General features: G+C 39.3%; 1 protein-coding gene and 1 pseudogene across 3 annotated transcripts in view; one reads left to right on the top strand and one right to left on the bottom strand.

The window, feature by feature from the left end:
• Nucleotides 1–468: 468 nt before the first annotated feature.
• The window catches only part of Rdx (radixin), a 41589-nt gene continuing 15070 nt past the window's right edge, over nt 469–26987 (bottom strand). For 2 of the 3 annotated variants that reach the window (NM_001104616.1, NM_009041.3), the window contains exons 3-14: nt 25546–25629; nt 24252–24347; nt 23288–23562; nt 21763–21846; nt 20931–21077; nt 20304–20400; nt 19429–19592; nt 15923–16053; nt 8028–8188; nt 6672–6764; nt 3862–4104; nt 469–2892 (exon numbers count right to left, since the gene is read on the bottom strand). In NM_001104616.1, the coding sequence (NP_001098086.1) occupies nt 2728–2892; nt 3862–4104; nt 6672–6764; nt 8028–8188; nt 15923–16053; nt 19429–19592; nt 20304–20400; nt 20931–21077; nt 21763–21846; nt 23288–23562; nt 24252–24347; nt 25546–25629 (1740 nt within the window). In that variant the 3' untranslated portion in view covers nt 469–2727. Of the gene's footprint in view, nt 2893–3861; nt 4105–6671; nt 6765–8027; nt 8189–14029; nt 14223–15922; nt 16054–19428; nt 19593–20303; nt 20401–20930; nt 21078–21762; nt 21847–23287; nt 23563–24251; nt 24348–25545; nt 25630–26987 lie in introns of those variants that run through there. The other variant, NM_001104617.1, reaches the window with a different exon arrangement.
• Nucleotides 10524–10993, top strand: Gm33614 (predicted gene, 33614; annotated as a pseudogene).

Raw genomic sequence — 26987 nt, 5'->3', positions numbered from 1 at the left:
ACAGAAATAAAGTAGCAAGTGTTGGCTTTTAAAGTGTTCTAGATGAGAGCCATTACTCCTTTACTTAAAAATATCTGCTAAGTATTAGTGAGAGACCATCTAAAGGGCAATTCCACATTCATGGTACCTGCTCCAACACAGCTTTAGGAAGCCTATCTGTCTGAATAAAGGTACCCAGCACAAAGTGCAAAGAGCACCAGAGATTTTAGTAGTGAGAGGAATAAACAAGAATGAAACCCTGCCTTCCTTGGGGAAAAAGAGGCTGGACGGTGTAAAATAATGTAATGCCTGGAAATTCCAAGTTACCCTCGGACGTGAGAGTTAATTCCGAGTCACTGTGACCGCCACTGTAAAAAGGAAACAAAGAGCAAGGTTTTGAGGATCCAGGGTTCAGTTCATATGGTTCATGGCTCAGACTGTCCTTCCAAGAGCTACGTGCGAAACCACGTTAAATAACAACAGCGGACCTCCAAGGCGGGAGCTTTTGTCACTTTATTGTTAACCAACCAGTATTATCCAAGATTAGAGATGGAATTGTAATTTACTTGTACAACATAAAATTATGCTAATGGGAAATTACCAAATACTCATTAGTAGGTTTTTACATTGCTATATGAACATGTGCTCTCAACTGCTAATGATAAATGTTATAATTGATGCAATCACTATGAAAACCCATTTTGCAAATGGCTGTTCCTGTTTAGAAAAATTCATACAGCTATAAAAATGGATTAAACCCACTTTAATCCTAATCTACAAATAGACTATTAACAGCAAATATAACTGGTAGCCTTTCAACACTGTAACAACTGATGTAGCAATGATAATGTACACAATGCAAAGAGAAAAAAATAAATCAGTAAAACTCCGAGGGAAGCCAAGTCCTTTAGCAATAAGGACTATCGCTGTGATGTGTTGGAAAAGTGAGCACTTATACGTCCAGGTCTGAGTGGTAAGGCCTACCGTCTCCCTCTCATACAGAAAGCATTCCCTCGCAAATGAGTCTGAAGCACGTGCACAGCCACTGTACAACAGTCACTTCAAGGTTAACCAGTTCTCTTTTGTCCTACAGAGTCCAAAAATATATTAACCCTTTCCTTTTTATAATGTCTGCCCAAATTAATCCTTTTTAAGTCAGCAAAAATCAAAAAACAGCACAAAAAACAAGTTGAATCTACTGTGCGTGAAAATTGCTTAATGAAATGGCAATTTTAATAGATAAATGTTAAGTTTGAGTGCATAATACCAAATGGAAAGTAGCTGAACCACGCAGAGAAAACGAGGCTTTCTGCATCTTCTGTAAATTCAGGTGCTTCACGATCAGACAGTGTCAGAACATCTTTCTAGCTGGAAAGACTTCTTCAGTAAGACGTAATTGAAATAAAATTTGTTTTTAGAGATTGCAAATAAAAATAAGCAGTGATTTAGAAACCAAATATGCTACAATAACGACCCCTATCCCATCAAGAACAAAGAATGGGATGTTTCATGTACTGCAAAGGCAACGTCTTTCTCACAAAGGGTCACTCAGCGTCGGACACAGAACACCCCCCAGGGAACAGCATACCAGTGAGAATATACAATAATCTAGACACAAATCAGAGCCCCACAGTTCAACAGAAAGGCAGTTAAAACATTAGCACTGGGATCTCAAAAGCACTCAGTGAAGGCCATGATTGAGACTGCGTATGGGTGACAGACATGCAGCACAGACTGTGCGTACAGTCACCACGTACGTAAAGAGTGAGGTAGTATTTTGTTCTCAGAGTTGATGTTTCCATATGCTGCCCTTGCAGAAAGGCCAAGGTTTGGGTTTTTTTCCCCCTTCAACAATTAGAATTAGTTATCATCCACAGTTATCTTCTATTGGACATCCTAAGAACAAAACTTGAATTTTTTTCAGAGACCATGTACTTACAAGGCCACTTCATCAATAATTTTCTTAGAAGCGACTGCCTAGTGGCTAGATCTCTAAAGTAACAGGCAAGGAAAGCCACCATAGGACTACAGGATTTGAAACACCATCACTCAAGCTATCAGAGATGACTGCACTTAAGGAAAGCAAACAATACAGTAACTAAGGGATCTTTGTAATAACTAACCACTGGCTGCATACTACGCTGTCCAACATTCTAATCATCTTATGATGTAGTCCCATGTCTGTCTGTCTGTCTGTCTGCCTCACTATCTCATATTATACACCTCCAGTAAGTGATCCGTGTGACACCAGAATTACAGCTCTATCATGACAGGGCATGAGAAGGTCACACTGACAAAAAACATGAGAATGAACATGGAGATGTATGTAGCCTACAACATGGAAAGGGCAAAGAAAACTAAGTTCATTAGCTAAACATGCACTGAAATGTCCACCATTATCCTAAGATGTACACAGTGCTCAAAGCACATACACACATTTGTCAGACGTGGCCATTAGTATTAATATTCAACTGAAAAAGATGAAACAAACAAAAAGTGAAAAATGTACAAAAGGGTGGGTGACAGAATGTCATTATCCATTCCCTGGACAAAAGAAAAATGACCAAACATGACATCACACTGCCTTAATGATGAAGGACACCCTTCAGTGTCCTGCTAGTGAGCACAGTCGACTGGTATGAGTGCTTTGGCAAGGTGGGATGCGTTCCATTGCATCTGCACTGCACAGGCCTGCTTTTCTCTGGTGGTGGTTCAGCTTATGAAGGACATGGATCACAAGAACAGCTCTCACATGGCTTCAAACTCATCGATGCGCTGCTTCGTATTGCCTTGTCGAATCTGCCGAAGGGTCTTGTACTTATCACGGCCGGCCTTGACATTCTCAGCGTGAAGAACATCGTTCTGTGTCTTCTTGGTTTCATCTCTAGCTTGGGCTAATTCTGAACTCAATGCCTGCATTAAAAATATATATATATATTACTCTTCCATAAAGTTTTAAAAACTATGACAATAGGTTAAAGATGCAAAAATTCATGTTTTTTAATATACTAATCTTTCCACTGTGGAATGTTTTTCTGGCTGGTATGCAAGCATCTTTTTATTAGTTTTATTTCATGTGCATTAGTGTTTTGCCTGCGTGTGTGTGTGTGTGTGTGTGTGTGTGTGTGTGTGTGTGTGTGTGTGTGTAAGGGTATTGGATCCCTAGAACCAGAGTTACATAGACAGTTGTGAGCTGCCAGATGAGTCTGGGAATTGAATCCAGGTTCTCTGAAGAGCAGCCTTAACCCCTGAGGTGTCCGTCTCTCCAACCCACAGCATCTTTCTTTAGTAACTTTAGTAACTATGATGCTAGGAAAGGATGCCCAAGGGCTGTCTGTTCTTTAGTCATCAGCCAGGCCATTTTATATATTCTGAATTACTCTAACTTCAAGGTCAGTGCACTCATTTTAAAGGAAAGAGACTATTAAGATTTAGAAACAATGGACTTTTTCTCTAGAAATTTTAATACACTTAATGTAACCATTCTTCTGCTTAACATTTCACCAACTGAAAAATTAGATAATTTTTAAACTATTGAGTAACATTAAATTTTCCTATACTGACCTAGTAATGCACACTTAATAAATTGACCTTTTGTAATTATAAAATGCGAATAATTCCAATGGTATAATATTTTAAAGGATGAAGCATAAAGTAGTACATCATTGTTTTAAAGACTAAGTTCATTTTACACAGCACTAGAATACGTTTTTCCTTTGAAAATGAGCCAATCAGCAAAGCCCCTTGCTAACAGGGTTGTATAATAGAAGCACTAAGGGAATGTCACACTACAGGACAAACACAAGCCAATCACAAGCCTGGACCATGTTAGCAGGAGCCCATGAAGGTGACTTAGGTGCACACAGCCTCAGCCATCAGTACCTGGAGCTGCTTCTTCACGCGTTCATTCTTCTGGGTTTCGGTGACCCGCTCCTCCTCGCTTCGGTGGTTCATCACCCCCTCGCTGGACAGCTCGGCGCTGGCCTCCGCACTGTTCTCGTCCTGCTCGTCATGCTCGTTCTCCGTGGGAGGGATGACTGGAGGAGGGGGAGGTGGAGGTGGCGCAGACATCACAGTTTTTAGCTCTTCTTTGGTCTTTTCCAAGTCTTCCTGAGCTGCAAAAGCCTGAACATAAATATGAATCCAGGTTTATTCTTTGTTCCTGTAACAACTTAATGGATATAATGCTGGGAATGTCATGACAGATTACACTTGAGCCACAAGCAGAAAAAGAAAACAGCCAATGGAGGGATCCGAGTGTCGTTACTCTAACACAATGGTTGAAACACTGACCTAATGATGGGTTAACTAGACAGTGTCATCTCACATGACACAACATGAACTATCACAAAGCACTGATATTTGGGGGACAACACTTCCCGGATTGCCTGGAAAAGCCCCGCTTTACAGTCTTGTCCTGTATCCTATTAAGAACACTATCTTACTATTCTCATAAGGCTCCTAAACTATGCAAGTCTCCTGGAAGAACTCCTTAAGCTTTAAGAGTCACAGTTCAGTTTACAGGAAAAACTCAGGATACAGAGGGATGAGACCATGAGAAACCCAAGAGACACACACATAAGGAAGAGTTTCCTACAGGCCCCTCGGCAAATCAGTGTCAGCAGAGGGTCTATCCTGTGCTAAGATTTAAAGCAAACAGAGACTCTAAACTCCTGCTTTGCACACGGCAGAGCAAACTACCTACAAATTACCAACATTATTGGTTACATTTTAAAATCTAATCTAACATTGAGATGAAAATTCGATAAAATTGAATTATATACATGGAAAAAATTCATATATATAAAATATACATATATATGTATGTATGTATGTATGTATGTATGTATGCATGCATGCAACTTATACATAACACATAACCAGGAATAGAAAAGGATATACACTAATGTTTTAAAACGACATCTTAGCTTACAAGACTATAATTTTCTTTTTATATAAATTTTTGTTGACTGTGTGCATTTTTAAATTGTTCATAGGACTTGTAGCTGTAATTTTTAAGGTTTGCGTCTCTACAGTTCATAGAAAGTTTCCTTTAGCCAGGTCTATGTAATTCTCACAACATAAGCAATATAATGGGGAGACTATTTTACCCTTTTTCTATTTACATATATTATTTTACAAATATACACATGGAATATAAAATGTCCCCCAAAATTGAACTTCTACAAAGAAATTTCTGTTGTTATTGTTTATGTTTACGGATTTATTTATTTTTATTTTATGTGCATTGGTATTTTGTCTATGTGTGTGTGAGGGTGTAGGATCCTCTGGAGTTTAACAGTTGTGACTACTATGTGGGCGCTGTGGATTGAACCCAGTCCTCTAGAAGAGCTGCCAATGCTCTTAGCCACGGGGCCATCTCTCCAGCCCTCTACAAAAAAACTTAAGAGTAGAACAAAACCATTTATACAGTAAGAGTATTTCTTTTCTTTTTTTTTTAAAGATTTATTTATTTATTATATGTAAGTACACTGTAGCTGTCTTCAGACACTCCAGAAGTGGGAGTCATATCTTCGGACCTTCGGAAGAGCAGTCGGGTGCTTTTTACCCACTGAGCCATCTCACCAGCCCCCAAGAGTATTTCATTATAGCAAAAGCACCACATATTTCATGTACCTTCCTTGGGTATAAAAATCATAACTGTATATACAAATTGATGCTACTGAATTAAACTCCTTTTCCTTTCTCTCCCATCCCTCTAATTACAAGCTTGATTTTGTGAATTCTTTGGAAATCTTAGCAGTCAGAATCAACTGCTCTCTTAAGCTCTGCAGGCAGTTAATGCTCGCTGAGACAGACACTTTCCCCAGAAGCGTAGCCACCAGCAAGCTGTCCTTGCTCCTCTAAGTAAGATTTCACCCAACAGAGTCACTGGTCCAGAAAAGTAGAAGAGGACTAAGTGGGAAGACGAGGGAGCAGTGGAAATAGCCGGTCAGACTATACATATGATATGCATTATGAAAACGCCATAACGTCCATGTATAATTAAAGCATGCAAACAGAAACCAAAATTTTACTAGTAGCAAAAGTATAAGCCCTACCTCGATCTCGCCTCCTGTAACTGGCAGGCGTGACTGTTTCAGTCTATCAAAGTGTTTAACTCTTTCCAGTCCTATTTTCATTGCTACATCCTTCAGACATTTAAGCAACCAACATCCCAAATCCATACTTCACCTAAGTTTGTGTTGTTGTTGTCTTAATAAACTCATACCTAACTGTGCTAATTGTGTACACACACTCCATCCAATTGCGTAAGTAGATCATTTATTTAAAGTCCCCTATAACTCAATCTTCTATTATCTAACTTGTCACAATATCTACTTTTTTGACTTTTTACTTGGTTGTTAGCTATTTATTTACTGACTGTCCTCAAATCTGACACATACACTCCTACTTCTTATACTCACTCAATTTTTTCTATCTAGAACAACCATCAACACTTTAGCCTTTAATCCGATTCCCCCAAAACCAGCTTATTTCAAGACCCAATGTAATGCTTATGAATGTCCCAGACAGCCACGTGTCTGGTTCCCACAGGAACTCATCTGCTCTTATGCATTCTGAGCATATGCTGATCTCACAGCACCTCTATCAAATCAGCCAACGGACTGCTGGCTCACTAGCAGAGTAGCTGGTCAAGAAAAGCTAGCACACAACAAAACAGTCATTACTTTGTGCTGCCACTCAGTAGCTTCCTCTTCCTTTTTCTTCTTGGCTTCTTCTAAAAGTGCAATCTTGGCAGTGAATTCGGCAAGTTCTGCTGCCTGAAATTAAAATGTTTATATATTATCAATGCTAGAGACAATAACATTTTTAATATTCTTTTACATTTTTTTAGTCAAAAACTTTAAGCTTGGGCTGTTTTAAGTTCCCATTTTTTTAAAAAAGGCAGTATTTCCTGAAGGTCTTAAGTAGTTTATAGTAGGAACTTGAGATAAAAAGGTCATATAAGGTAAAGTTAAAAGATGTTTATTTTATAGATAATCGATGACTTACACTTCAGCAGTGAGAACTTAAAATATCTAAGAGCTGTGTTTCAAACCTTTATCACTAAACAAATAATTACATAATGTTATGCAGTGCTAAGGGCACTGTCAGCAATCTCATCTCATTACTCAGCAGTCCAATTTTCAAAAAGAAAGAACCGAAAAGCTCAAAGAGCAACTGATAGGTGTGCTATGACACACCTGGAATCCAAACTTGCTTGGTATTTAGGAGGTGGGAGTAGAAGGATCAAGAGTTCAAAGCCAGCCCAGAAGCCAGCCCAGGTTAGTAGCAAAACTCTGTTTACAAACACAGGATTAGAAGACGTAGTAAATAAACATCTGCATTTATATTCATATTTAGAATCTTCCCTGTGTCACACATAATTTCATTATTTGGAAGTATGTTAAATAAACAAAATTCCAACAAACTATGGTTTATAGCCATCATAAAGAAAGCAAACATGCTATGCCAATTTATCTAAAGCACAAGATGCCATGCGGCCTCTGTAGAGGTTCTCAACTGTGGGTTATGACCCCTCTGAGGATTGAAAAACCCTTTCACAGGGTTACCTAACACCATTAGAAAACAGATATACATATTACAATACACAACAGTAGCAATATTACAGTTATAAAGTAGCAACTAAAATCATTTTATGGTTTGGGGTCACCACAACATGAGGAACTACATTAAAGCAATATAGCTTTAGGAAAATTGAGAATCAGTGGTCCAAATGAATGAAACTCTTCTGTGAGCCATAGGCTCCATTTAAGAGGAAACTACAAACAGAAAACATTATATGAAAGAAGGTTGTCATTAAAAAAAAAACAAACAAATGAACTAGAAGATATAAGCACATGGACCCTTTTATTCTGTTTGGTTTTCAGTTCCATTTTTTTAAAAAATTTTCTGGCAGAAATAAAATGACCAATTTCTGTCACTTTCCCTGTGGCATGCTCTTGAAAAGGTATTGGTGTGTGGGCACGCCATGCATGGCTTTCCTCAGGCTTTGCTTTTTCCGAGAATGAGCAGGGCCTTACCAGCTGCTCCTGGTTCTTCATCTGGTCAGCAGCTTGCTTGGCGATTGCAGACTTGGCTTCTTCTGCAGCCCGGCGCTCCCTGTCTAGCCGCTCTGCCTCCTCTTTTGCTCGCTGGCGCTCCTGCTCCAGTTCTAGAGCTTTCCGAGTCTGTTCTTCTAGTTCTGTCAAATGTTCCACCCAGCCCACAAACATGGGTTAACTGCAATCATCCTCGTTACAGCAACATACCAAAATGTGTAGGTTTTCAAGATCACGTGACCAAACATACAAATACTTTAATTTTAACCTGGTAAACAGTAATAATTTTTACTAATTATGTAATTCAAAACTTGGAGGACATGAAAGCCCTTATGGTTCAAGTTGTGTCAAAAGACTAGAAGAACACACTTAATTTTCTAAGTCTCTAATGTTAAGTTTTGACCTGAAAAAAATATAAAAGTTAGGGAAGTGGGTGGACTAACTCAGGAGAGCACTTGCCTAGAGGTACAAGGCCAGGATGCAATCCCTAAACTGTCCAGAAAATTAGACTCCACTACTCGTCTCAATAGAATCTCAATAGAAATCTATTAAATTAATGTAGTTTAAGACCAACGGTGTCAGCCCTGTCTAGCACACACGATGCTCCTAGGTTCAGTCCGTTTTTTCCTAGCCCCAGGACAGAATACACTGAGTCTTACTTACCTACACTAGGTACAGGCAGAGGAACCCTCATCTGAACTGCATGGGGACTCAAAGTGTTTTGGGTTTTTTCAATAGTTAATGTATGTAGTGAAAGAATTTGGAGGTAAGGCTCATTCTAACGTGAGAGTCATTTGCTTCATCGTCCAGAACCTGAATGTAACCGGATGCAGTACCTTCAGTGTGAGATCCGCTGTATGAAGTGTGTTCTAAGTTCAAAACATTTCAGATTTGGGGGCATCAAGATCTTTATTTCTTATTTTAGGCAAGTCACCAGCAAGCGTGACTGGCTAATTGTTTGATATTAAATTTGAAAAAACAACAACACTAGCTCTTAGTGACTTAAGACATAATGAAGTGACTGGCAAGCGTTGTGATCTGTCCATGGAGCAGGGATAAGTTTCTTTCTTTTCCCAGTAAATTGAGTAAGAAAGGAAAATACCACTAACAAAACCATTAGACTCCCCCCCCTCCCCCCGGTGACTTTGAAATTTTGAATTTAAGTGTTATTTTGGGAAAGTCTTACTAAGAATTCTGTGAGACGATAGAGTATAATGTCCTAGGAGACTGGCTCTCCCTTGCTATATCCTTTAGAGAGATGTGAAAGTAGACTGCAACAACAAGATTTGAAATTTTACTGGTCTTGATCAAAACTAGCATAAATATTTTCAGTTAAGAGATTTTGAGGATTAGAGAAAAAAATGACTCTGGCTAAGCTTTAAATTTTTGATAAAATAGCATACAAATTCAGCATAGCTATCTGGCTACAAATTATAAAAGTACACAATACAGGATGCTACCACAGCTTAATTATTTTCATTCAAAACTTGGTCGAGTTAACCTAGGAAGAACCTTCCCTCATCCTCCTTGGCTGCTAGAGCCAAGCAAGCTCCTGGCTCCACCACTCACCTCCCCAATGAGTCAAGAAGTGAAAGCAGGGACATGTATGCACATGTATGTATACCCACGGTGAGGTATGTTCCAGTATGTGTGAGTACTGTAGGCCTTATGATAAGTGCAAAAAGCCAGGCACACAAAGTCATTCCATGAGTCTACTCACTATCTAGAACAGCCAAGACCCCAGACAGAGAAGGGTATATGCGGGGGTGGGGGGTGGGGGGGGGTGGAGGAAGGGAGCTGAGGAGTTATGCTTAACAGGCAGAGGGTTAGTTTTGCAGGCTGTAAAAGGTTATAGTGGACTCTTGATAGCCTTAAACCATACTCTTGAAAATCAGTAGCACACTATTTTTTATGTTTGCCACAGTTAAAAAAAAAAAAAAAATCATAGCCGGGCGTGGTGGCGCAAGCCTTTAATCCCAGCACTCGGGAGGCAGAGGCAGGCAGATTTCTGAGATCGAGGCCAGCCTGGTCTACAGAGTGAGTTCCAGGACAGCCAGGGCTACACAGAGAAACCCTGTCTCGAAAAGCCAAAAACACCACACACACACACAAATTTTTAGAAGTTTGGGATACAAGTTAAATTTTAACATAAATACTTCTGAGTCAACTATTTTCTATCAGCTTTCTATGGTATCAATTTTTAAAAAGAGGTATATTTGATAGATTTTTGTGCAATTCTTAAATCTATCATAAAAAAGCTATTTTTTAAAATGTTAAAACGAAGCGAGGGCTTGCTCTGGGTTGTAGCTGTGCACGGGGCCCTGGCTATCTGGCCCCAAGATTTCATGCCGGGGATGGCAGGAAGGACAACACTAAGGAGGGGTGGCTTCACACCCTGGAGCCATAGCCACGTTCCAGCAGTAGGCCTCAACACGCCTGATCGCCACAATCTGGGAGACAAGAGGGTTAGGTGGGCAGCCTGGAGTTACTGTAAAAGGCATAAACCAGGAGCTGGTCAGAGCTCTGGTAGCCTTCCTCAAAATGTCTGGGAAGCTGAGAGTCCCCGAATGGATGGATGCAGTCAAGGCTGGCCAAACATAAAGAGTTTGCCCCATATGATGAGAACTGGTTCTACACATGAGCCTCTTCCACAGCACGGCACCTGCACCTCATGGGGGTACAGGGCTTGGTTCCATGACCAAGATCTACAAAGGACGACAGAGAAACTGTGTCAGGTCCAACCACTTCAGCAGAGGCTTTAAGAGTGTGGCCCACTGGGTCCTCCAAACTCTGGAGGGGCTGAAAATGGTAGGAAAGGACCAAGATCGAGGCCACAAGCTAACACCTCAGAGACAAAGAGATCTGGACAGAATCGTTGGACAGTCGGCAGCTGCCAACAAGAAGCATTAGAACAAAGGATGCTGGGTTAAAAATTGGCTCATTCATAAAAAATAAAATAAAATGTTAAAATGAGTATTATTTTAAATTCATTTACACGGAAAGAGTTGGGTAGTCATATGACCTTAAGAGAAAAAGCTGTTTTTATCAGAGCACTAGAACAAGAGTTAACAAACTTTGGCCCATGGACCAAACCCAACACTAATTTATTAATTTTTTTTTTTTGAGACATCACCAACACCCTGACTCAGAAATTAAATAGGACTTCTTTCACACAACAGCCAACTCTGGCAAGACTCAGGCTGTGTAGCTGTCTAAACTATTACTGAAAAAACTCGAGGAAGCTTCTCCTTCTTACTCATATTGGAAACCCAGCACTACATGATTTTGCAAGCCAAATAATTTCTTACTGCAGAACCAAATTTAGAAGCTGTAATACTGCAGTAACAGCATTAAAAACAAAACAAAACCCTACATGCCTTAATAGACAATATAGCCCAAAGAGTAGGTTTTTCTTTCTCTTTACTAAAGCAATGGTTTATCAACAACTACATTGATTTCTAGAGGAAAGCACATGATCTTAGAAGAAAAAAATAACAGTTCAATAACAATTTTCATAAATCATAGAACACTGTGGTTGTGTATTATTGGCTGACAAAAATTTTAATTTCTATAGAACACCTAAGCAACGATCCAGTTACATGTCATCATAAAGGTAAAGGTCTCTATGAATAATGTATGAAGGGATTTTTAGATACAGTAATTGGAACAGTAGGGCAAATATGTACACACACACACACAGAACCAGGCACAGTGGTATGCATCTGTAGTCCTGGGTACTTTGGGAGGGGAAATCAAAATGATCAGTTGACTCCAGGAGTGCAAGGCCAGCCTGGAGACTATGCAATACATCTCCTCTTAAAGCAAAACACCCCAGGAAATATGTCAGAGGCCTCTGTGTGTGTGACAAATAAGAATACATTTTTATGTGTTCTGTATATATTTTCTGTAAACAAAACGGTATCTGCTTTCCCCAAAAGTAGAATAATGGCAAAGTAGCACACCAGCCTGGGATTAGTGTTCTACTGGGCCAGAAAGACAAAGATGGAGAGTCTGGGATTGAAGAAGTAGTAGGGACTAGGAGAAAAGTTCCTGAAAAGGGGCAAACAAGGTCTCTTCAAATCTGTGTGCTATTTTCCTTCAGTGTATTTGCCAATTCCCCAATGAGCACATAACCGAGATACTAGGAAACATGAAGACACTGTAAGAAGCTTAAGACCTAGGGAGAGGGGCCGCTCTCTGGTCAAATGGCAGCATCTGAAGCTAACACAGAGAAGCCCTACCCATCATCCAGGCCATCATCTCCTTGGGAGACAACATTTGTAAATCAAATATCTGATAAAGAATTTGTATCCCAGTCATGTAAGAACCCTTAGAACAACAAGAAATCCCATTGACCAGTGGGCAGAAAATTTGAACACCCTCACTCCCAATAAGCGCATGAAAAGATGTTCAGCATCATTAGGCGGAGGTATCTAAGTCAAAACCCTAACATAGCACTGTAAATCATTTATGAAAATGATAACCCAAAAGACAGGCACTAACATATCCTGGAGAAGATGGAGCGCTCACACAGTTACAGGAACAGAAAGCCACTTTCAAACCAATTGGACAATTCCTCAAAAAAATCAATGTGGCCAGCAATATGAAAATGTAAAAAGAAATCTGTATGTGTACGTTTTTAACTTATACACAATACAGTGAAACAGTAGAAACAACACAAATGCCCAACAATTGATGAATAAAAAAAATAAAATTAAAACATCATTCATCAATTTAAAAAGAATGAAATGTTAATATATGTTAAATAGAGATGCACTTTGAGAATAGCAAGCCAAGTAAGGGAATCCAGTCATGTGTGCAGAAAAGACCAATCTGTGGCACAGTGCAGAGATTAACAGCTGCCCGCCCACAGCTGTGAGGGATTACTGGAGATATCAGCTGACTGGCTGCTTAATTAGTGGGTATGGGATTTCTTAGAGATGACAGATTTCAAAAACTCACTGAGTGATAGCACAGCACTCAGGACATATTAAACACCGGTAAACTGCATGGTTTAAGTGGGTAATTTTACAGCATATTATATCTCAACAAAGCCATCAGAAAAAAAAAAAGTGACTAAATCTAAGAGCTCAAGAATTAGAATGACAAAAATTATAAATGACAAATGACTGGGGAGTAGTAAATTAAAGAATGCCAGTATTGTTCCTTATCTTGTTCTAGCAAGCTACAAGAACAAGCCTGTACAGTTCACATCATTTTAGGAATAAACTTCCCTGCAACAAACTACTGCCACTTACTCCCAACAGGTGTATACAGACCTCTGTACCAGTACTTCACTAAGATAGTATTTAGGTCCTCAGAAAATAAAACTAATTAAAAACAATCCTATTTTTTAAAAAGATGGCTTATTTCCATTTCAGAACTTAGGAACCTAAGATGCTAAGCTGATGTACTCAGGGTCACCGTGGTCTGCAATGACAGAATTAAGCTTTGTTCCTACCTGTAAACAGTATTATCTACTACCCCCCACATTACCATGCTGACTGTCCCTCCTCAGAAGTCCAAAGTATACAAAATGATTGTTTAAGCTACTGCTCCATCTGCCATCAGTAAACCGCATGCTGCATCAAAGCAGGGTCCTTCCTTATCCAGCACCTTTTGCCCAGTGCTTCTATGTGCCCAGAATGAGTCAAACCACTAGACCACAGGTCCCTCCTATAGTCTGTCATATGGAAGTCCGACTCATTTTAATACTTGCTAGAACAACAAAGGAATGGTGGGTCTGGTAATAGCACCTTTCAGGAATCCCCAATACATCTTCCGTATGCTCAACAGCAACTGATCTCTTTTTGTTCTAGTTAATGAATCATTTGTAATAACAATGCCAATAAAAATTAAAAGAATATGGCAACAAAATATAAAATTTTTTCCTCAAAAAGTTACAGATTAATTTAAATATCATGAAATATGGTCAGTTACTGCACTTGAGTGAAAATTTAGGACAAATTACAAGACAACCACATAGGTTTTAGGCCAGCCTGGGAAAGCTTTATTAGAAAACCAACAATTACACTGGATGTGCTTTGCCTTAAGATGACTCATCTGCAATTGTCTTGATAAAGATGTTCTATATTCTTTATGCTCTATCTGCCTTATACTCTTCAGTGCTTCTTTCAGAGTTTTGTATATAAACCATTAATACTTTTATTATACATCCTAAATAAATGAGATTGAAAGATTTAGTAAGTAGCTATTCCTTCAAAACAGTTATATAAACTTAATCTTTACTATGAAAGTTCCAATTCTTTTTTTTTGTTTGTTTGGTTTTTTTGTTTTTTTTTTTTTTTCCCTGAGGCAGGGCTTCTCTGTGTATCCCTGGCTGTCCTGGAACTCACTCTGTAGACCAGGCTGGCCTCGAACTCAGAAATCCACCTGCCTCTGCCTCCCAAGTGCTGGGATTAAAGGCGTGCGCCACCACGCCCAGCTTCAATTCTTTAAACATCCTTCAGTATAAGGCAGAGGTCAGGTGTGGTACTAAGAAACAACCTGAGGGCCTCACACATGTAAGCAAGCATCTGGACCAATGAGTTGTGCTAGCTATGCCCTAAGCAAGCCCCTCAAGTCAAACTTCTTGCCAGCATTCTTGAAAGGTGCAACTTATATGGGTCATGAGGTCCTTAGCACATGACATGTCACTATCAGTTTTGTTCGTGTGTTTCTATCATCTGCACAGGTTTTACTGACATGTAGGTTCTATGTCTGTAAGGATAAAAGGAACCTACTAAAGCAGCACAAACAGCATCAAATTTGGAATTCAAGTATCATTTTGTAGTCTATAAACCAGTGCTATACAACCCTTTAGTTTTGAAGTAAATTAATTTCCAGATGTGAGAGGTAAGGTTTAGCTAGAGTTAGAATAAAACTCAATTTAAAAATTGTGCTTTGTGTGTGGGGAGAGGGAGGTAGGAGGGGCAGGTAAGTATATCTACATGCACGGAGGCCAGAGGGCTACCAAAAGTTGTTACCTCCCTTTTTGAGATGCAGTCTCTCAGGAACTGGGTCTGACTGATTTGTTGAGGCTGCCTGATCAGTCAACTCAGGAATCTACATGTCTCAGCTTTTTCCGGTACTGGATTGCAAGCTAGTGCTAACTACGCCCAACCTTAGCGTAAGTTCTGGTGCTCAAACACAAGGCTTCATGATTGCACACGAACTACTTTACCAATGAGTCTTGTCTCCAGCCTTATGCATATACCTGGTAAGATGGCACAGGCCAATTATCTTAGCATTGCTGAGGAGGGAGCCAGGATTATCAAAGTTTGAAGCCAGCCTGAGCTATAGTGAAAATGTGCTCCGCCCCACAAACCACAACAGTCTCTACTGAGATATAGCTAATACTCTCGGAATAACTGTAGATAACCTGTCATTTAGGTGACCACTTCTCCTGGTTACCCACTAGAAAATGGTTCTAACTGCTTCTAAAAAATATCTCCTTCACACAGGAAAATGATATAATCAAATTAAACCTGAACTAACACTACCATTCGCAATAAAAGTGAATGGCCAATTTTACTAATTGTGAGGGAAGGGTACATACACAGGAAGTTTACACTACTGGCTAAGATTCTGCTGCTTGGGAAGGAACAATTTAACTTGCTCAAATAACTTTTTTTCCTTTTGTTCTTTCCACTAATGCTCTGCCAAAGCAGTGTATCCCAGAGTTACTCAATGTAAGCAGTGTCCTTTCTATAGACTGCAGCACTTTGGCTATAAGCAGCATAGAAGTTCATCTAACTATGTCAGAAGCAAGCAAGCAGCATGGCGTGTCTGCGTGTGCCTGACCTTGCTCTGGAGCTGCATACCTTATACATCACAGTCACCATCTTGAATCCACTGCTTAAACACAAACCCTTTACCTTTCTGGGCTTTCACTGTTTGCTCTTCGATCTGCCTCAGACGCTCCATCAGCTCTTCCTTTTCACGTTCTATTCTTTCCTTTTCCTTTTCTGCTATTTCTCGTTTCTTCTTTTCATTCTCTAATTGTGCCCTTAAAGAAATTACAAGTCATATGTTACAAATAAATGGATAGAAACAAATTGATGCCATTTGTATTAATCCCAAATCAAATAGAAGTGCAGCATAAGTATTTAAATGTTGTCAACATATTTACCATGTACACTTCAGTATCCTGACCTCCACACACATTTATGCATGTGCGTGCCAGTATGTGCATACACCCGTGCCATGTACAAATATGCAAGCATGTTCTCAAAGCCAGCTCAGGTGAGGAAAAGCCCAGGAGATTTAGCTCCTGCATATAGAACAAATTATTTGTAACACCTTAGTACCTTGCCACAACTCAAGGGAATTCTTTGAGTTAGCAGAGGCCCTCCATGGGGAAATAACAAAGGCTTAAAGAGAACGCACAAGTACCTTCAATAGCAAATAGTGGGAGAGGTAAATGATTTTCAACCATTAAAAAAAGGGGAAACAGTGCCATGAAGATTTAGCTGTCTGTTATGAGTTCTGATATCATTTGGGAAAAGAGGACTTGGGGATTAACATAGCCAAATTTGTCATCAGACATCTAGAAAGAGCCTACCTTTGGTCAAACTCCATGTTGGTGACCAAAACCAAAAAGATGAATAAAAGACACCAAGTTGTTACTTCATATGCTTAACTTTCAAATTATTATTTCAATGATACTATTTATTCACTAAAGTTATTCCATCTCTGTCATCTCCTAAATATTCACAAAACACTATCACTGCCATCTAGTGTCTATTCTGAATTCCAGGCTTATCACAGAACAGTACTATCAAGGTACTTTTTCTTAGTATAAAAGCCTGAATTTGGAAACTTGTGCAGATCTTGAGCATCCATCTGTTCCTAAGAGAGAAAGTGTGGAACACTGGAGGAGAGATGTTCACAAGACAGCAAGGCTTGCTGGCAGTGACTTTCTGATACACAAATTCTGACACAGGAAGTTGAAGGGTCAGTATGCCTCCTGCTAATTAATAAATTTCACCCCATTTAAAAACTAAAGACCTGGGGCTACAGAGTCTGTAGTGGTGAAAAGCACTTGTCCTTGAACCCAAGTTCAACTGGCAGCATCCGCATGGTAGGCAGCCACAACTGTAATTCCTGTTTGGGGGGGTGGGGGGAGATAAGACAATCTGTGGCATGTATGTGGTATATATACATACGTCTCCACAAAACAGTGCACAGTTTTAAAATATCAAAATCTTAAAAAGAAAAACTAAAATAAAAATAAAAATGGTATGGGCTAGGGCTGGAGAGGTGGCTCAGTGGTTAAGAGCATCGACTACTCTTACAGAGGTCCTGAGTTCAATTCCCAGCAACCACATAGTGGCTCCCAACCATCTGTAATGGGATCCAATGCTCTCTTCTGGTGTGTCTGAGGACAGCTACAGTGTACTCACATACACTAAATAAATAAATCTCTCTTTTTTAAAACTTTAAGAAAAAAATTATTTATTTTATGTATATTATTGCTCTCTTCAGACAAATCAGAAGAGGGCTTCAAATTCCATTGTAGATGGTTGTGAGCCACCATGTGGTTGCTGGGAATTGAACTCAGGACTTCTAGAATAGCAGTCAGTGCTCTTAACCACTGAGTCATCTCTCCAGTCCAAATAAATCTTACAGGAAAGAAGAGAAAGAGAAAGAGAAAGAGAAAGAGAAAGAGAAAGAGAAAGAGAAAGAGAAAGAGAAAGAGAAAGAGAAAGAGAAAGAGAAAGAGAAAGAGAAAGAGAAAGAGAAAGAGAAAGAGAAAGAGAAAGAGAAAGAGAAAGAGAAAGAGAAAGAAAGAGAAAGAAAGAGAAAGAAAGAGAAAGAAAGAGAAAAAGAGAGAGAGAGAGAGAGAAAGAGAAAGAGAAAGAGAAAGAGAAAGAGAAAGAGAAAGGAGGAGGAGGAGGAAGAGGAGGAGAAGGAAAGAGAGAGAGAGAAAGAGAGAGAGAAAGAGAGAGAGAAAGAGAGAGAAAGAAAGAGAAAGAGAAAGAGAGAAAGAGAGAAAGAGAGAGAGAGAGAGAGAGGGAGAGAGAGAGAGAGAGAAAGAGAAAGAGAGGGAAAGAGAGGGAAAGAGGGAGAAAGAGAGGGAGAGAGGGCGAGAAGGAGAGAGGGCGAAAAGAGAGAAAGGAAAAGGAGAGGCATGGGCTGTTCCACTCTGGTTTTAGGTTCTCTTTGATGTACTTCCTTAACACCAGAAGAGCTAATGGATCTGCCCTGGGTCTCTGCAGCATTTCTCCCTCATTTCTGTTTATGTAAAGTATATTTGGGAAGAGGCTCAAGAAGCTGGGAGTTTCTTCATCTCTAGAAAACCTAAATGAGGCGGCAAGTTGGCATACTCTAGGCTCCTCGGGCAAAAGAAAGGCCCAGGGGCCTTCCCTTAAAAAGCTGGTTGTCTCCTCAGGCTGTTTGTAGAAGCACAGGTACCAGTTTTCCAATACCTGCTTTTCTACAGCATGCTCTTTACAACTCAGAGTGGTTGTTAGGCTATTCCACTGCTCCAAGGCCTCTGCACAGCCATGCCTAGTACCACAGCTCCTCAAGCACCGAGGTCCTTCCTTCTTGAGGACTCAGTATAAACCAAGGCTCAAGACCTACAGGTTACAACCTATCCCAACCTTTTGGGTCCCACTCTGGCACAAATGCCCCCTTTTAGGAAAAGGTATTGGCTTCATTTAGCTTCTCCCTATTGGTGTTCTATTTGCTCTTCTACAGAGATGGAGAAAAAGAAGATATACGTAGACAGAAAGAAAAAAAATGTAAGGAACATGGCTATAACCGAGCTAGAACCAAACCTTATTTTATTACTGAAAAGTCAAGTCTGCACACAGGAGACAGCCAGCCTGATTCTGCAGCATTGCTGAGATGTTCATCTCACACCTTACCCACAGACACACCAGACCTCAACAGCACCTAGCTCCCCACATCACATGCACACACTGAGGGTTGCTAGGCCTTTTCTTACCTCACACTGCTCAAAAGGATGAACCTGGTCCACTTCCTGGTCCCTAAGCACACCCAACATATTCTTCTCTCTACACATGCTTATGCTGGCTCCCCCTTCTGAATGTCTTTCCCACATCCTATTCAAATCACACTTTACCCAGGAAGCCTTTTCTAATTACTCAAATTATGTAATTAGATGTTTTCATTTAGAGTTTCAGTTTCTAAAGAGTTATTTCAACCTACTTCTATTTTGAGGACATAAATATAGTAAAACTATAAAGTCTCTGCAGTAACATGTAAAGTTAAATTATTTTTGGAAATATGCCTCAGGCCCATCACCAAAACTGTACTCAAAGTCGAACATTAAAGTCCACCAGTAAACCTGAGCAGTCTGTCCCTTGCAGCTGGCCTGTCCCAAGAGTTAAAACTGAGCAGGACACACGCATACCTTTCTAGCTGCTTCTGATGCTTTTCCTCCCGGGCCTGAGCCTTCATCTGCTGTACTTCAATAGTATCAGGCTTTCTCCTTCGCATGTACAGTTCATGGTTTCCCATACATAAGGCCAAAATTCGTTTATTGATTCTCAGACGAGGTGCATAGAAGACAAAATCCTAAAAATAGAATACTCAATTTTATCTCTCAGAGTGATAGTATCCTTCACAGCTACTCAATTTCAACATGAAGTAGAAATCTGATGTCACTGCACATAAAGTCTAGAGACTGTGAACCTCACATACCTCCAGCATTACTATTTCCCTATTCCTCTACCTTATCTGTTCTGTAAAGATGAACTAAATGTCATTAATCCTTTTTTTTATTTATTCAAAGAAACTACAAAAGAGCTATCCTTACACCCCAAAACTGGTCTTTCTCCAAGGCTGTTTTAATCTAGAAATGTTCTTCAAATATTTATCTTTTAGATAAAAAAGGTAGAATACTAAATATTATATAAACACTAATCTTTGAAAATCTATTTCAATAAAAAGGAAGCCTCAGATAATTAAAAACAGAAAGTTCAGAGTACAAGACTACAGAGTTAATTTTAAAAGGGTTACCTCTACTACATTTTGCAATCAATAAGTGTTGTTAATACCCTTCTAATATCATTTTATCAACATTACAAGTAAATCAGTTAAAACTCTTACATCTTAAAAAAACTGGAAATTTTTGTATTTTTAATAACATTTCGTCACTAAGGAAAATTTAACTATGGGAAGAGAATATCTCTCAGATGCAACTTAAAGTGATCAGTGCTCTTCTTTTAAGTTATTTCATAGAAAGTAGCAGAAATTTTTAAAAGTTAATAAACAAAATATCCTTACAGGTGCCTTTTTGTCAATTGGCTTTATAACGAATTTTTTGTCATTAAATGAAATATTTCTGATTTCACTCCAGGGAAAACCAATTTTAGGTGTTAACCTAGAGGGGGAAAAAAAGAATATTGCTTTAAATTAAAGGCAGGAAACAGTGGGAAAATACACAGCCTACTGGGACAGGTTACATGAATGACCAATCTTAAGAGCCCAAGACTCTCAGAACCTATCTTACTCACATAATACAGTTGGTGCTATCACTGAAAGCAAAATTTAATTAACTCATATAAAATAATTACCATAGAAAGTTTTCATAGATGTACCATTTTCCTAAAATTACCCTAGGAAAATCTACCTAGTAAACAGAGTAACGGACTGAGCCTTGTTACCAGCTTTCACTCACAAGGGACAAAGCGGCACACTACAAATATAGATTCACCCTCTCATTTAATAAACAGACTCAGAAATAAACTCGAAACTACAAGGTACTAGGAACAAAACTCATGGAATTAACTACTCCTTTGCTGTAAGGACAGAAAGCAGTAAGGACAACGGAGACAACTTTCACAAGCAGAGCGTGTCTGAGAGCCACTGGCCACAGAGGAACAACTAGCTCACCAACACCCAGTTACTTACTTGTCATCATGTTCATAAATATTCAGGCCTAAAGCATCAACACCTAGCCACAGCTCAGTACCCTTCTTATTCTTGATTTCAAAGTAGTTGACACCATACATCTCTAGATCTTGCGCAATCTTCAAGTATTCCATCATCGAATCTTCCCTATTAAATACAGCTCAATGTAATACATTAAAGGAGACACACCTAAACATTAAATAAAACTAAAAAATACCTAGGGCTGGGGCCAATATTTAGTGCTTCATATTTATTTATCCACACCAGAGGTTGGGAAGTGTAACCTGGTCTGGTATCATAAACCAGATTGTGTGTGTGTGTGTGTTTGTCTCTGGTATCATCACAAACCTTTTAAGCATTCATTCATTCAGAGAGAAAGAAAGAAAGAAAGAGTGTGTGTGAGTGTGTATGTAGGGGAGTGTAACAATAGCATGTGTGAACCATAGTAAATGTGTAGGCTGTGTCAGAGTCATTATCCTGACTGAATACTGAAGTTACAGATGTTACTAGGGAAGGCTTAAACAGTTTTAAATAGCTCAAATTACTTTAATTCATGCTTTAAAATGGGTATTATATAGCTTACAAGAAGTCAAATGTTTCAAAATGGCTTCCTAATTCCTACTAGAAAATTAAGGAACAGACAGGAAAAGACACAAGTCTCACAGGTAGGTTCTCTCCCATCATGCGGGCTCTAGGGATTCAACTTGGGTCATCTATCAGGTGACACCTTTAGCTGCTGGCTGAGCCATTCTCACAAGCCCAAGGAGAATTTTAAACAAGATGAAAATGCTTTCACCTGGAGAGAACTATACAGAAACCTGTCACCAGATACCTTAGCATCCCTCTGTGTTCCTCATGCCAGTTCTGTATTCTCTCCTCCCACTGCTCTTTGGTCAGTTTGTGTTGTTCCAAAACACTAAAAGGAAAAAAAAACATAGTTAATGCCTTTGTAATTAAAAAAAACAAAGTACTTTCAAAGTGTAGTGCCCTTTTGTAGCTTGACTGTGATAGCTGTGACATCTAACATGCTAACACGCTAACACTGCACAGAACTAAAACCACAACTTAGGATCTAAAACACGGACTAGAACATGGTGGTGTGCTGTGTCCCAGTCAGTATCCTGGCTGAAGACTCAAATCATAGAAGTCATGTTACTAGGGAAGGCTAAAAAAACCTTTAAATAATAGTTTAAATTACTTTAGTTCATGCTTTAAAATGGATACTATATAGTTTACAAGAACTACAAATGTTTCAAATGAATCATACTCTGAATTGAAAAAATGGTTTTATCATTACTAACAGAAAATTAAGAAACAAACAGGAAAACAGAGTTCCTGGATCCTGATTATCCCTTTATTCTCCATATCTGGTTTTGGTTTTTTCCGAGCTGAGGACCGAGCCCAAGGCCTTGCGCTTCCTAGGCAAACTCTCTACAAGTGAGCTAAATTCCCAACTCCTGTATCTGCTATTTTTATGAGTAAATTTAATATTGTCATTTTATGGAGATAATATTTTTGATTTTAAAAAAAGACATACATTAAGCTGAGTATGGTGGTAAACATCTATAATTCCAGTAATTTAGAAACTGAGGCAGGACAGTTCTGAATTTGAAGCCAAGCGTTCAAGGACCATTTGTACTGTGCACTAATTCCTAGGTCACCAAAGGCGGCGTACTCTGTATCACAAGTGCACCCCACGCTCCTCTCCTCTAATAACCTGTATGTTTCATCTGTGAACAAGTAGAGTATTCCTATTTTTCTATCCTTAACACCAAAGCAGCCAGAGCAATATACTTATAATGTGCTAGGAATACCATAGACTGATTACAATTCTCCTTAGGTCATAGAGTAATGATCCAGTTCTGTTTACAGTAGACCCTTAGAGTTTACAGGCCTCAGGTCATGTAACTAGCATGGAGCAGATTAGACTTAGTTCCCAAACCTCATTCTTCAGCCATTTATCTCCCATGCGGGGCTTTGAACGTTACAAAGGTACTGCAGACTATACACGTTACACCTCGTTGAAATTCTTTGCAAAATACAGAAAACGTCATTCCATGGAAGAAATAGCTCTTGCCATTTAGTATTCTCACAGTATTATTACACATCTATGCATGTGTTCCACTCTTTACAAACAGCAACAATTCATAGCCTTCCCTAAAGAGCAAATCATAACTTCCTTTTCCTGCACATCCTATAGGCATTGAACACAATAGAGCGGAGTTACACAACACATAAATCTGTGTTGTCACTAAGTCATGATCCACCTTGCAACTTAAAAATCTGTTGAAAAAATTTAGCATACACTTCTGAAATACAACATTAGAGACGATTATATAAAGGCATGATTTACTTACCGCTGTGGTAAGAGTCTGTCATTAGCCAGATAGCCTGGTTTGTGAATCTCTTTATTATAATCTCCATACTTGGCTTGGACAGCATACGAAGCCAAAAGAACTGCAGTTTCTGGTGGGCAATATATCTCATCATTTAAGATGGCTTCTTTAACTTGCAAGAAGAAAAGTCTCTGTGTTATTTCTTGAATCAATTCCTCAGAAACATCTTCAGGAAAGAATTTAGCTCTAAACTTGAACTGTAAAGGATTTTCTTTTTTAACATCTTGCTGTGTTACCTAGAATAGTATAATCAACAAAACTTTTAATTCACTGTAAATGAATATGTTTACATCATATTCTTTTTGGAAGAAAATATGCAGTAATACTATGTAAGGTGGTAAGTTTATAGACAAACACAGGTGCTAAAGGAGCTGCTGTGCAGTCCTGAGGCTGTCAGCAACTCTGAGAACCCAGGCATCAGCTCGACTGACTGCTCTGTGTGCCCAAGCTCATTCTACAGACATTTACAGACATGAGCTCAGTTTTAACACATGTGACACCTGCTTCAAAGTTCTATTTCTCACATGCTCAGCTCACACAGAATGTGTGTGATAAAAGTTGATGGTGCTTCAATGACTTAAATGTCATGAGTAATGATTAAGACAGACAACTGCAGGTTGGAGAGATGGCTCAGTGATTAAGAGCACTGACTGCTCTTCCTGAGAGCCTGAGTTCAATTCCCAGCAACTACATGGTGGCTCTCAACCATCTTTGATGGGGATCCAATGCCCTCTTTTGGTGTGTTTGAAGAAGACATTGACAGTGTATTCACATACATGAAGTAAACAAATCAAAAAAATTAAAAAGTGATCCTGTAAAATAAATAAATGACACTTAACTGCACCATGAGCCCTGCAGTTAGTCAGATGCCTTTTCAGTACAGATTAATAAACACATCAAATTAATGTTATTATACAAATCTTACCTTTTTATTCAATTTAAGCCATGTAGAATATCCTTTGCTGTCTACATATTGCAGCCCAAAAAACCAGACCTCACGTAAGCCAACTGTTTTTACAACCTGTAAAACAGATAAATTCAGTTCACCATTCACACTGTGATAACACTCGATGTTACAGATCACAAGGACAAACCACACCACAAGTGGAAGTGCAATAGGAAAGGGCTTGCTTTCCTTCAACACAGTCTTTTCAACATGCTCAGGGAACAATTCCAAAACAACAATTCAGATTTTCTTGTCTCAATTCTGTTACATCACTTCTCTCTTCCTCCTTGACTCAATACTTTCTAACTTAATTTTGTTAGCTCACATCATAGCCTCAACAAACAAAAGAACAATGTGAAGGCTAGCAGCACAGATGTGCTAAGCCTAAGTTTCTATTTGATTCTCGCCCTACCAGTAGGGGAGGCAAAGCACAACACTTTGGTGACAAAGTCTGGTAGCTTCAATGTTCTACCATCACTGAGCAGAAACAATTCTTGGACCATGCCCTAAGTTTCACTAGTTTACATCTATCTATTCATTTATTACGCCTTCATTTCTCTTGAGCCCAAATAACAACACACATGTTGAAGTCAGAGGACAATGTTCAGGTATCAGGTCTCTCCGTCCAGTATATAGGCTGTGGGAACTGAACTAAATTATTGGGCTTGGCAGCAGGTACCTGTGCCTTCTGAGCATCTTGTTGGCCCCTTTTAAGCTTTTATGTATGTTTTTGAAAATTCACTAAAGAGTTATAAAGAGTTAACTATATCCCTATAGTTATTCAAAAAGCCTGAATATGTACTGCCAAAATTCCAAGCAGTACATGTTTGGATTATCAAGGAAGGTATAGAAAACATAAGATGCACACAATAGCACGCACATGATGGTATCAGAGTTACACTTCTTGGTCTCTGAGAGATGACTCACTGGTTAACAGTGCTTGCTGCTAACATACGAGGGCATGAGCTCAGGCTCTCGGTCACATGAAAACAAGCTGGTCCTGGCCAGCCACCCCTGTAACACCACTACAGTAAGGAGTGGAAACAGGACTGCTGTGGCTTGCTTGTCCACCAGCCTTACTCCAGGCTCAATGACAGACACTGTCTCAATACAAAAATGTCTCAGGCAAAGATGATTTATCTCCTCTGGCCTTAGCATGTTCACCCCACCAACACAACACACATCTATATATCACACAAATACACACTATTTGTCTGACACATACACACACACACAAACACACAGGTTGCATGACTTGTGGGTGAAATGATACCTGGTCAAAAAGTTGTTTGCCAGTTGTATTGGGCTGGATGGCAAATTCTAGCTCAGCGTCCATTGTAGTTACTCTTACATTGATCTGAAATTAAAACAGAATATATTTACAAAGTAGTAAGCATGAGAAAAATTCTTTGACTTAACAGTATTTCTGTGGAGTAAGATCAAATCCAGGGCTTTGTGCATCTATGCAAAGTTTGACTACTACACTAAATCCCCAGCACTTGGTTTTTGAGCTAGTCTTCCCATGGGACTCAGGCTTGGCCTATTGCAATGTTCCTCCCTATCAGTCCCCCTACTGCTTGGATTATAGGCATATGCATGGACAGTCAAAACACGAGAGGGGACAATACTGGGGAATGAAAAAGGCCCTCACACATGACACCCAAGTGCTCCACAACTGATCCATACACCACCCCTAACCTTATTTAAAGTGATACAGCTTGATTCTTATTACAGGAAATCTTAAAAATGGAGAGAAAGAAAATCTTATGAATACCTCATTTGACTTACTAGAGGGTCACCAAGATGTCTCAGTGAACAAAGGCAGACACCTACTGAAAGCCTCATGACCTGAGTTCAATCCTGGAACCCACGGGACACATGGGTATTAAATACAGCAGAGCAGAACGTAACTCCAGATTCTCTGAATGTCATCCACTACCTCATATTTCTTCATTAAAACATGTATGGTGATGCCATAGGAAGCTTGCTACTTTGTATAATAATTAAATGATATAACTGAACAATATGCTCTGAGATTCCAATGAAAATAGCAATCTTTAAGGATAAATGATAACAAATGCTAGTAAGGCTTTGGGAAAAGAGCAACCTCTTCACTGCTGGTGAAGCCTCCATGAAAATCAGTACAGGGGTTCTTCAAAATATTGAAAATACAATTTACGGTCCAGCTCTATCACTCTTGAGCCTACAAGTAAAGGATTACAAACTGACACACCACACACACTGACATGCCAGAGACACTTGCACATCCACGTTTGCTGCTATACAGCAGGCAGGAAATGGAATTAGCTTAGGTATCTTTTAATAAATGGATACCTCCTACAAAATGCCATACCTATAAACAATGTCATAAAAATGAAATCAAGACATCTGCAGGAAAATGGATGCAACTGGAAACCATGTTTATTAAGTCAAGTAAGTCAAGACTCAAGACTCAAATACCCTGTCTTCTCTATAATGCAAAAACACAAATCTGTGTGTGTGTGAGAGAGAGAGAGAGAGAGAAGGAAGGGTGGGGGGATATCAAACTAATATCACAAGCAGATTGTGAGAGAGAAGGACCTGTAAGGTGGGGTAGACCTGCTGAGGAGGAGAAGTGACTGTATGAGAAAAGAGAGACAGGGCCAGCAGGTGGGAAACGGAAGGAGAATCAAGTACAACACAAAAAGAGCCATGAGGACAAAACTATTAGCTCTT

The sequence above is a fragment of the Mus musculus genome, chromosome 9 (assembly GCF_000001635.26).
Source record: "Mus musculus strain C57BL/6J chromosome 9, GRCm38.p6 C57BL/6J".
In the NCBI taxonomy this organism is placed as follows: Eukaryota; Metazoa; Chordata; class Mammalia; order Rodentia; family Muridae; genus Mus; species Mus musculus.
The sequence above is the reverse complement of the archived record's forward strand: the minus strand, read 5'-3'. Positions and strand labels throughout refer to the sequence as shown.